General features: G+C 47.4%; 1 protein-coding gene across 1 annotated transcript; it reads left to right on the top strand.

Moving 5' to 3' along the window:
• Window positions 1-3: 3 nt before the first annotated feature.
• Window positions 4-9,105, top strand: LOC130520939 (thyroid receptor-interacting protein 11-like; the record flags this gene model as incomplete). The annotated part of the gene is given in 19 exon segments (XM_057024626.1): window positions 4-33; window positions 335-400; window positions 490-655; window positions 790-1,001; window positions 1,004-1,118; window positions 1,209-1,249; window positions 1,347-1,445; window positions 1,520-1,723; window positions 1,818-5,081; window positions 5,209-5,402; window positions 5,532-5,695; window positions 5,786-5,889; window positions 5,975-6,074; window positions 6,286-6,367; window positions 6,486-6,600; window positions 7,440-7,562; window positions 7,768-7,783; window positions 7,786-7,911; window positions 8,000-9,105. Coding segments are annotated over 19 exon segments (5,427 nt in total), but the record flags the coding sequence as incomplete, so codon positions are not given.
• Between the last annotated feature and the right edge of the window lie 2,728 nt (window positions 9,106-11,833).

Genomic DNA, 11,833 nt, shown 5'->3' with positions numbered 1-11,833 from the left:
GCAGAGGCGGCTCACTGGAGGAGGATGTCGCAGGTATTTAGGTTTAGGATTAGGAAAAAAAAGTTCTGGGGTTAAAGCCAGAACTTTGTCTGTCCTGGTGGTTGAATTAGCTTAACACAAAGGTAGACACAAAATAACTAGATATGTTGTCCATAAGATAATGTGTCTTAATATTATAAGCCCTAATTTATAACCTGATTGTATCGTATGTATCAAGAGACACGTAATGTGAGAAGGTTTGCAACTTAATTATCTTAATTATTAAGATTTCTTTAATATCATATTCAGAAAACAAGTCTTTTAAGCTAATTTCTTTTATTTTGACTTGTTTTAGACATCAAGTGCAGGAGCTGGCAACTGTGACCAGGGTGAGATTCTCAAACTTCAAAGAACAATAAAGGTGATTTTTGGTTTTACATCCGTGTGGAAGCTACTGTGATTAGTCCTGCTTAGACACAAACCTTGACGATATCGCGCTTTTGGCAACAGGAGCTGCGAGAAGACATGAGTCGCGAGGTGGATGAACATCAGCACGAACTGGCTGCTCTGCAGGACGCCCAGCGGCAGAAGATGGCCGACATTTCACGACGTCACAGAGAAGAGTTAGCAGAGTATGAGGAGAGGATTGAAGAGCTGGAGGAGCAGATTCGAAGCGGTTAGTTGAACTATTTAAAAAACACATTAAAACATTAAAATCTTTAACAAAAATCTGTTTTACTGAAGGAATCTTTGCTTTAATGGAAATAGGTTTTTTTCTCTAAAACTCAGCTTCATGTGTTTTGTCTCCAGCTGGCGGTCCAGTCACTCCTCCCCCAGATGCCTCAGAGGTTGCTGAACTTCAGAAAACACTAATCTCACTACGGAACACCGCAGATGAGCGGGAGAAGCAGCTGGCTGAGCTTTCAGCCAGTCTGGAGGAGGCAAAGCAGAAAGAGTTGTCACTGCTCCTGGAGAAAGATGAGGTCCAGGAACAGAATGGCGTGCTGCTGGAGAATTACACCCCCGACTGCAGGCCTCTGTGACAGAGCTTCAGACACGGGTGCAAGAACAGGAAGAGAAATCTCTGCAAAAAGCCCAACTAGACCACGAGATCCAGGAGCTACGGAAATGCCTCGAAGGTATCATTATTGGTTTTGACTGAAATTGAATTCATGTTTTACCGCATGTTTGATTTTCATTTCTATAGAACTCAAATCTCTGTTTTCTAGATTTAGAAAAAGAAAACGCAAGACTGACCAGCCTTTCTTCAGTAAGTGTGAACCCAGTTCTAAATCATTATTATCATCTACAGTTTATGTGTTTGCTGTGTTTTAATGCCTTTAATGACTTTAACAATTGGTGGTTAGGCCGAGCCAAAGGAAGAGGTTGAGCATGCGGACATCTTAGAACTGAACACCATTATTGGGAAACTGAGACAAGAAAAAGAAGCTCTGGAACACGAAAAGGTTTGCATATGTCTGTGTAATGGAACGTCAAGAGTTTGGTTGATAGCTCTTAATTTATTGTCCTCCTTTTACAGCTAAACCTCCAACAAGAGCTGCAGGTGGCTCAGGAACAGATGGTAAGCAATGATGAAGCTGTGCATGATCAGTCAGAGGCCATTGATGACCTGAAAGAAGAGCTGGAGCAGAGACGGAAAGTTCTGAGAAATATTGAAGAGGAACGAGACACACTGATGTCAGAGCTGGAGGAGCTTGATCGACAAAACCAGGAAGCAACACAGGTCTGGTTGATCTTCATAAATATTAGCAAATATTCTTTTTATCAGAACATAACTTTAAGCCAAATGCATTTAACTTACTTTTTCTTGCATTTAGCACATGGTTTCTGTAAAAGAGCAGCTCTCTGGTCAGCTAAAAAAGGCAGAGGCAGAAGTACTGAGTCTGACTTCAGACCTTAACACCACTAAAGAAAAGAACGAAGAACTGAGTCAGGAACTGGAGACCCAAAGAGAAAAGGTGAGCCAGAGCGCTTTCACCCTTAACGACCTGCATATGAACAAAAAGCAGTTGGAAGACGCAGCGAAGGAGCTCAAAGATAAACTGAGACAAGCGGCGGAGCAGAACCGGGAGGCACGGCGAGAAATCTCTGAGCTGAAGAAGAATTTGGAGAAGAGGGAGGATGAGCTGTCTCTTGCCAGAGCGCAGCTAGTTCACCAAGTTGAAAAAGGAACTGAAACACAGGAAATTGAAGAGAAATTGGCAGAGAAGGAAGGAGAGTTAACAAACCTCAGGAAAGAATTGGATGAAGTGAGGAGTTCTCTTGAGAAGATCGTGTCTGAGGACTATGAGTTAAAGATGGAGAACAGAAATCTGAAGGCAAAGTGTGAGCAGGCCTCGGGTAAAGATGAAGATGTAACCAAGATGAAGGAGAGTCAGGTAGCCCTGAACAGGACACTTCGGGAGAGGGACACCCGAATCGAAGCTTTGAGACTGGAGAAGAACCAGCTGGAGGATGAATTGAGGCATACAGAGAGCGCACTTACAAAACAGGCAAAACAGTACCAGCAGACCGTCGAGGAGTTGACACGAGCTCGCTCCTTGGATGCTTCTGCTTTACAGACGGAGCACGAGCGGGCCATCCGACTCATCCAGGAGAAGGACCTGGAAATAGGTCAGCTGAAGAGAGACGTGGAGCAACTGGCATCCGACCACAGAGACACTAATGAAATGCTTTCAATCACGGTGGCAGGGCAGAAGCAGCTGACTGATCTTCTACAGGAGAAAGACGCCTTCATGGACACTTTAAAACAAAACGCTTCAGACGTGCAGACGGAGATGGAGAACACAATCGCAGTGAGGACGAAAGAAGTGGAGGCCTTCAGGCAGGTGTTGGATGAGAAAGATAAACAGCTGGGGGTAATGAAAGAGGAGAACAGTCATCTAAAAGAAGAGATCGACCGGGTCAGGGATCAGCAGAGCAAACCTCAAACTCTGGCCGAGCCCAGGACGTTGGACATCATCACGGAGCTGGAGACGGAGATTACCCAGCTCAAGTCTTCCAGGAGCACCATGGACGAGGAGGTCCGGACTCTGCGGAGAAGTGTGGAGGAGCTGCAGGCCTCCCTCCTCCTGTCGCAACAGTCTGTCCAGCTTCAACAAAGTGAGCTTGAACAGGCTAATGCTCGCCATCAGCAGACGACACTCAACTACGACAGGCTGATCCACGTCAAAGATGAGGAGATATCCCACCTCCAGCAGATGCTGGAGCAGCTCGGTGTGAGTCGAGCCCTCGCAGACTCCTCCCCGCTGCAGGGAGAGGTGATTCTGCAGGAGAAAACCCAGACTCTCAGTCAGGAGACGGGTAATGAAAAATACGACCTGTCTAAAGTAGAAATAGAAAAACTGTTGCGAGGCATTCAGGAGAAAGAGACTGAGATCAGCCAGCTGAACGAGAAGAACCTCTCACTAACCAAACAGCTGGATCAGCTGGTGGTGTCACGTGATGAGGTCGGTAAACTGTCCCAGATGATCATGCAAAAGGATATAGAAATCCAGGCGCTACATGCAAGAGTGTCCATGGGGGAGCACAGCCAGGACGTGCTGATCCTGCAGCAGCACCTGCAGGCTTACGCTGTGGAGAGAGAACAAGTTCTTGCTGTGCTGAACGAGAAGACCAGAGAAAACAGCCAGCTTCGCTCCGACCATCACCGGCTCATGGACATGATGGCAGGAAAGGAGGCGTCCCTGCTGAAACTTCAGCAGGAGAACCAGCGCCTCTCCAGCATGAGCGATCCCTCAGGAAGCCAAGAGATGTTCAAGGAGACCATTCAGAACTTGTCCCGCATCATCAGAGAGAAGGACATAGAGATCGATGCATTGACCCAGAAGTGCCAAACCCTCGTGACCGTCCTGCAGAGTTCTGGAGGAGAGTCAACCGCCGGCTCTGGAGGAGTCAGCAGCAACCAGTTTGAGGAGCTGCTACAGGAGAGGGACACTTTGAAGCAGCAGGTGAAGAAGATGGAGGAGTGGAAGCAGCAGGTAATCACCACAGTCAAGAACATGCAGCACGAGTCTGCCCAGCTGCAGGAGGAGCTGATCAACCTGCAGGGTCAGATGTCTGCTGACAGTGACTGTAGCTCCAAGCTGACGGTGGACTACACTCGGCTGATCCAGAGCTACGAGCAGAAGGAAAGGAGACTCGGAAGTCTGAGTCAGGAATTGGCGCAGGTCCAACAGACCATCACTCAGCTTAGGAGCACCAAAGAAGTCCTGTTGGGAAAACTAGACAATGTAGGACAGACCCCGGAATCCATACCATCCCAGTCTGGCGGACCTTCTCTGATGGCCGATCCTGTAGACCAACAGGCCCCACCAACGGGGAACAATGAGGCGCTGCAGGAAGTGATCATGCAGTTGCGGAATCAGTTGGCTGAGAAGGAGAGCACAATCAGGACTATTCAGGAGAACAACCACAGGCTCTCCAACTCTGCGTCTGCCTCAGAGAGTGAGCACAGAACTCAGGCTGAGGAGACGTGCAAGGTCAAGGAGAGGTTGGATGCCCTGCAGAAGACTGCAAGGGAGAAAGACCTGCTCATCAAGACAAAGAGCGACCAGCTAGGTCAGATCAGCGAAGCCCTGCGTAACCGTGACAACGACAATGAGGTGCTCAAGCAGGCCGTGACAAACCTGAAAGAGCGTGCTCTTATTCTGGAAATGGACGGGAGGAAGCTGAAGGAGGAGAATGACCTGATCGTCGCACGCTCTCGAGAGAAAGAGTCTGAGTTTAGAGCGCTGCAGGAAACCAACATGCAGGTTTCCCTCCTCCTGAGAGAGAAGGAGTTCGAGCTGAGCGCAATCAGCGAGAAGGCTGCAACTGTCGAGAAGATGCTGAAGGATAGAGACAGGTCAGCTGACATTAGCTTCTCTTTCCAAATGAAAAAGTCTAGCTCAAAACTGCATATCTTCAGTATAATATCAATGATATATGGTGTGATGCAGGGTAAGTCCGGTGAGCTGAATCAACTCCTGAATGAAATGAAGTCCATGCAGGAGAAAGCTGTGTTGTTCCAGCAGGAGAGAGATCAGGTGATGATGGCTCTCAAGCAGAAACAAATGGAGACCACAGCACTACAAACAGAGGTGAGAGGACACAATGAGTGCGTATCCTCGCATATAGATCCTGACTTTGCTGTTTTCTGACACTATTGAATATTTACTTCCTTATTGTGCCACTGTCGGTGAGGCTCATGGGTGTTTTTCTTCCCAGCTTCAGCATATGAGGGATAAGGAGCAGCGGCTGAACCTGGAGCTAGAGCGGTTGCGTAACCATCTCTTGGAGATAGAAGATTCATACACGAGAGAAGCGCTCGCTGCCGAGGACAGGGAGACCGAGTTACGCAGGAGGGTGGCGCTGCTGGACGACAAACTGGCAACCTCCTCCAATGCTGTTGAAAATGCCAGGTTAGTCCTGCTTCAATAAATCGTCTTCTAACCTCCATTAAGTGGATTTAAAAACAAAGCGATCTTCATTCATGTAGTGATTAAAGGTTATGTAAGAAATTAATGAATTTTTCCTGTTTGGGCTTGTAGCCAACAGGCCAGCATGCAGGTGGAGTCTCTGCAGGAGCAGCTGATGGGAGTGATGAAGCAGCGGGACGATGCACTGGCTCATCTCAGAACGTCTCAGGAGCAGGTCAACCAGTACGCAGTGTCACTCTCCAACCTGCAAATGGTGCTAGAGCAGTTCCAACAAGGCGAGTATTGCCGCTTCAGATGATTATTGTAGCAGAGTGCCAGTAAAGTCACTTTTATTCTGTAATGATTTTGGTCTTGTCTGTTATCAGAGGAGAAAGCCATGTACACTGCAGAACTGGAGAGGCACAAGAAGGAGAAGGAGGAGTGGAAAAGAAAAGCTCAGCGGTTGGAGGACCAAGCTTCAGCCCTTCAGGTACGCTGGCTGACCAGAGAACCATTCGGACTCTCATCCACTGAGCAACAGGAGCCGTGGTGATAAACTCTCTCCTCTCTGGCAGATCAACCTTGACGAAGCTAACGCTGCTCTCGATTCGGCTTCTCGCCTCACCGATCAGCTCGACCTAAAGGACGAGCAAATCGAAGCGCTGAAGAATCAAGGTGAGTAGCAGAGCCAGGTTCCTTTGCCTTCCACTGTTTCTCTATTTGCTCCAATGATCAAGGTGTTTTCTTTCCTCTACCGCCCATACACTTTGTTATTCTATCTGTAGGTTTTCCACTGAGTCTATTATTAGTCTGTTCTCTGTGAGCGTGATGCTGACTTTCATTTAATGATAATACAAACAGGACGGTAACTTTCTGACTGTTTCAGTGGATATAAGACAGGAGATGTTGGAGGAGGCACAGAGGAAGCTCATGAATCTTCTGAACAGCACAGAAGGGAAGATAGACAAGTAAGTGTGTTCCTGCCCCGTTTGCATTATGCTAAAGTGTTTCTTTAAGACTTCATGTTAAAGGGAATTGGGGTCTTTTAAAAGGATTAATGGTTGATTCATATTGTCCTTTTTCCAGAGTCTTGATGCGAAACCTGTTTTTGGGATACTTCCATACTCCTAAAAACAAACGTGGCGATGTGTTGAAGCTCATGGGAGGTGTTCTGGGACTGAACAGGGAAGACATTGATAAGGTGAGTTGTATTTCATCCCTGGTGACAGAAGTTTCCCCTTTAGGACTTTTGAGATATTTGTTTAATCCAATTTATTTTGAAGGTGTCGTTGAGAGAGCTAATATCAATGAAGTTTAATCCTCCTTTTTCTTGGGAATTTAAAACAACAGATTTTATCTTTCCTTAAAGTAATAATTCAGCATCTTGCCTTTTATAGACAGATCTCTTGGTAGAACAGTTACCTCTGGCAGCAGTTCATGTTTATTTCTGTTAAGGGAGGAGTGAATCTGAGCAGCATCCTTTAGAAACAAGACTATTCTGCCAGATGACTGATTATAATGTCTGTTTTCTGCATTAATGCCTTTAATACAACTGTTTTTAATGTGAACATGAATGAGACCTAGAAAGCTTGGGAATAAGCCTAATCAAACCTCATAAAGCATAATTAACTCAGGCCTTGTAGACCTCAATCCAATAATTCCAAAGACTATTACCCAACACTCCTGAAGGCAAACGGATATGGGGGGACGAGCATGACTGAGGTTCCACAACGTCATTTATGTCATTCGATTCATGTCAACGGTGGACAAGTGTCCCAAGAAACCTGCCAACTCTCAGTGGAGACGCTCGGTCCTTCTGCTGCTGCATTTGGTGTTTCCTGCCTGAACTCTAATCCATCCACTAGAGATATGGGAGCCTCACCGCTGACTCCTGATTAAGGAGTGTGAGGGATAGTGAAGGACGAAGCCACTGGTTTGTTTGGGGCTGTCGACAGCCCAGAATTTAGACCAGCGAGGAACACCGAGTATGTTTAGAACCTGCTGGTATCTATGGAGCTTTCAGTCACCGTCTGTTGGCAGATGTTGGAGGAGGACGGACGGCACGGCGTGACTGGATGGATGTCGAGCTGGCTGGGAGGCAGAGGAGCTCAGAGTGTCCCCAACACTCCCCAGAGACCCACCAGTGGCCAAGCACTCAACTCTGTAAGCACCACAGGGTTTTTCAATTAAAATTTCATGTACTGTTTCATATGAAAAAAGGTCATAGGTCATTTTTTTAACACGCGTGTTGAGCTACAAAGACTGATGCATGGAGATAAATAGAGTTTTTACCAGGATGCAGCTCCAAAGTGTCAGGAAATACAGTAGAATTCCCCGCTCAGACCTCTAGCCTTTGTTGTTGTTACAGTCCTTCTCGGAGATGTTTGTAAGTTCCTGGAAATCGAGTCGAACCCGACCCTTCCTGCCCCCAGGCTTTTGGTCCATGACATCAAGTCTCTGAGCGCTCCACCTTCCAGAAGAACAGGCAGTGGTGTTTCCAGCTCTGCTGCAGGTCAACAAGCATCAGCGGTTCTTTGCATCGTTATGGGATGTGTCATTTCTTTGATACAAACACATTGCTTAAACTTCTGTCCTCACAGGAGTTGCAGCAGTTGGAAAGAGACCCAGCGAGTCCAATCCTTTCCTGGCCCCGCGCTCCGACGCAGTGCCCCTGGTGGCTCCTCCCACCTCAGGTGGCCACCTGCTGATGAAGCCCATCTCCGACTCCCTGCCCACATTCACGCCCGTGCCGGTGTCGGCCGAGGCCAGCGCCGGAGCCGTGCTCAAAGACTTGTTAAATCAGTGACCGGTGGCCTGAATGAGACGAGCCCAGACAGAAATGAACCACCATTTTATTTCACATCCTCTGCTTTGCAAGAGGATTTACTCTCCCACTCGACAACTCCTTTCCTATGCAACAATCTCCCTTTACACAGGCGTGTGTTACCCACCTCGCCACAGTCAGTAAAACAGACCAGAGTAGTGGAAACATTTCCATTTTCCATGCTGAGCTTAACCTACTCGGAGCTCTGCTCAGTTTGTATCCATCAGACCAGAACACAAGTGACCTTGCAGACTTGGTGCGTGTGAGCGGAGTCGACCATAGCCTCTCTGTCCATTGCTTTGATCCTTTTCTACTTTGATTTCTTCGTCTTGTGTGTCTTTTCATCCTCCGGTCAGTGGTTGCTGATCTGGGACATGTGGTCCCGTACGTCTGTTAAGTCTACAAAGTCCATTACTTTTGCTAAATCTTGTCTTTTTTTAGACACCCAGGCTGGGATATGCAACAAACCTTGTAATTAAGGTTGGATTTTGGGACTAGTACTAAGTGATAGGGTTGTAAACTTGGGTGTTTTTTACTATTTATCGGCACAAAAAAGTGTTGTAGCGCAAGTGCCTGCATTTGGATGCATATTATGTATAATCAGGATGTAAATGGTTAATATAATCTTATATTTACAGACAGTAAAAACCTGTCTAGCTGTAACTGATCACTTGTAAAGTCAGCCAGCACAGAAGGAATGTTACAGGATCTCTTCAGGTGTACTGAAAAAAAAATGTACAAACTGTAAATTCTTATTGTATAAGTTTTTTTGTAGATGTCAAAAATTTGGGGTGGGAAGGAATATGAATATCTGGAATTTGGATGAGGTGTATCCATTGTTAATATGTGCATTTCCAAATCAAATAAAGGTATTGAGGAGCACTTTGTGAATTGTCCTTCTTCTGGGGCACCAGATGTGTCTGCCACCGCGAGGCCGTGCTCTCTGCTTTAGAACCTCAGCAGAAAAGCCCTTTTGGGTGCACTGTGCCTTTTTTCCCTTCTGGAGAGCAACAGTTTGACAGGAGGAGCACTCAGGCTGGAGAAAGCCAGAACCAGCAAACTGACAGAAACCTGCCGATGGATCATATTTCTGTACCTTATGGCTTTGGCTTATGGCAGTGACGATAAAATGCCAGCAAAAATTAGACAACCCTGTTTGCAATATGAGAAATAGTGTGACTAGAATAATGACTGCAACTACAGTACTGACTATAATCTTTCTCAAAGAGGGAAGTTGTAAGTGTAATCTTAAAGGACTCGAGAGAGATGAATGGACAGACAAAACACTCACGTGCATTTTTATTTATTTATTTTTATCTTTTGTGTATTTACTCACTGAGGGATCACAGTACTTATTAAAGTTATAATGATATTAGAGCTTCAGGTCATGGACTGGTTTCTATACTGGTTCTACTGGACATCAGTACTGATACAGTTGATCACTGCATCTTGTCTCATTGTGAGGAATCTTGGAGTAACTTTTGATCACAATCTGTCCTTCAACTCACACATCAAAATTGTCTCTAGAAATGCCTTTTTTCACCTGAGAAACATCACAAAGATCAGGAAGCTACTGATGTGGCATGATGCTGAAAAGTTAATTCATGCATTTGTTACTTCCAGGCTGGACTATTGTAATTCTTGATTATCAGGGGTCCAAACAACTCTTTAAGAAGCCTCCAGCTGATCCAAAATGCTGCAGCCAGAGTTCTGACAGGTATTGACAAAAGAGATCACATTACTCCTGTACTGGCGTCTCTTCATTGGCTGCCCGTTAAATTTAGATTAATTTTTAAAACCCTTCTTCTGAACTACAAGGTCCTCAGAGGCCTAGCTCCATCCTACCTTGAGGAGCTAGTGACACCTTACCAGCCCAATAGACCGCTCCGCTCTCAGAATGCTGGTCTACTTGTGGTTCCCAGAGTTTCTAGGAGTAGAATGGGGGCTGAGGATTTAGCTACCAGGCCCCCCTGCTGTGGAACCAGCTCCCTGTCCAGGTACAGGAGGCTGACTCCATCTCTACTTTTAAGATCAAACTTAAAACCTACCTCTTTGAAAAAGCTTATTGTTGTTAATTCTGTATTTCCAGTTATTATCATAGACAGACAAATTATCATACTTAGGGGGTCGTCTAATCATTAGGTTAACATCTTAGTTATGCTGCTATAGGCCGAGGCTGCCGGGGTCCGGAAACATGATCACCTGACAGGCCTCTGTCACCCCACTGGGTCATGGCCTACACTGACCTGCTGACCTCTGACCCCTGACCCTGCTGACCTCCTCAACTCCAACAGCTTGTTATAATCAATGTACTTGCTTTATCTATGCCTATTCCTATCTTCTACCTGTCCTCTGCTCCCCTCCCCTCCTCTCTGCTGACCTCTGACCCCCCACTCAGCTATTGCAGCTAGAGAGCTCAGTTTGATTAATGTTATTCTATGACGGCAGGTAAGTAGGGAGGAATGTCCCCCAAAAGTGCACCGTGCGGACCTGGCAGGCCCAAACGCTTAGTGAGGGTCTGTTGGGAACGCTTGGTGGAGGAACCTGTCAAGCTGGTCTTCAAATCCCACCTCCTACAGAGCTTTGATCGTGTTCCGAGGGTGGTAGGGGACATTGAGTCTGAAGGGGCCATGTTCAGCTCCGCCATTGTCGAGGCAGCTGTCGCGAGCTGTGGCTGCAAGGCCGCTGGTGCTGGTCGTGGCAGTAATCCCCGTACCCGATGGTGGACACCAGAGGTGAGGGGAACCTTCTCGCTGAAAGAAAGAGGCCTACAGGTCAGGGCTGGTCTGTGGGTCTCCGGAAGCAGCTGACCGGTACAGGTTGGCTAAGCGGGTTGCGGCCGTGACAGTCGTGGAGGCAAAACCTCGGGCATGGGAGGAGTTCGGTGAGGCTATGGAGGAAGACTTTCGGTCTGCTTCGAGAAGATTCTGGCAAACTGTCAGGCGCCTTAAGGGCGGCAGGCGGCAACTCGCCACACACCGTGTTAGGTGTGCGTGGGGAGCTAGGTGTGCTGATGTCTCCTGGGGCAATTATCCAGCGGTGGAAGGAATACTTCCAGGAGCTCCTCAATCCTACCACACATATCCTCAAGGAGGAACAGAGTTGGAAGACGAGGAGGTGGACCATCCAATTTCCGGCGGAAGTTGCCGAGATAGTGAAACGCTGCCCGGCGGTGGAGCTCCGGGAGCGGATGAGATCCGCCCGGGGTATCTTAAGGCTCTGGATGTTGTAGGGCTGTCCTGGTTGACACGCCTCTGCAACATTGCGTGGACACCGGGGGCAGTGCCTTTGCTGGACTGGCAGACTGGGGTGGTGGTCCCTACTTTTAAGTGTGTGGACCAGAGGGTGTGTTCCAACTATAGGGGAATCACACTCCTCAGCCTCCCTGGGAAAGTATATGCCAGGGTGCTGAAAAAAAGGATTAGACTGATAGTTGAACCTCTGATCGAGGAGGAACAATGCCGGTTTCGCCCCGGTCGTGGAACCACAGATCAGCTCTTTACCCTTGCTGGGGTGCTTGAGGGGAGTTGGGAGTTTGCCCAACCAGTCCACATTTGCTTTGTGGACTTGAAAATGCTTATGACCGGGTCCCCAGGGGCATCCTGTGGGG

Source organism: Takifugu flavidus, unplaced genomic scaffold (assembly GCF_003711565.1).
Source record: "Takifugu flavidus isolate HTHZ2018 unplaced genomic scaffold, ASM371156v2 ctg601, whole genome shotgun sequence".
Lineage (NCBI taxonomy): Eukaryota > Metazoa > Chordata > Actinopteri > Tetraodontiformes > Tetraodontidae > Takifugu > Takifugu flavidus.
The sequence above is the reverse complement of the archived record's forward strand: the minus strand, read 5'-3'. Positions and strand labels throughout refer to the sequence as shown.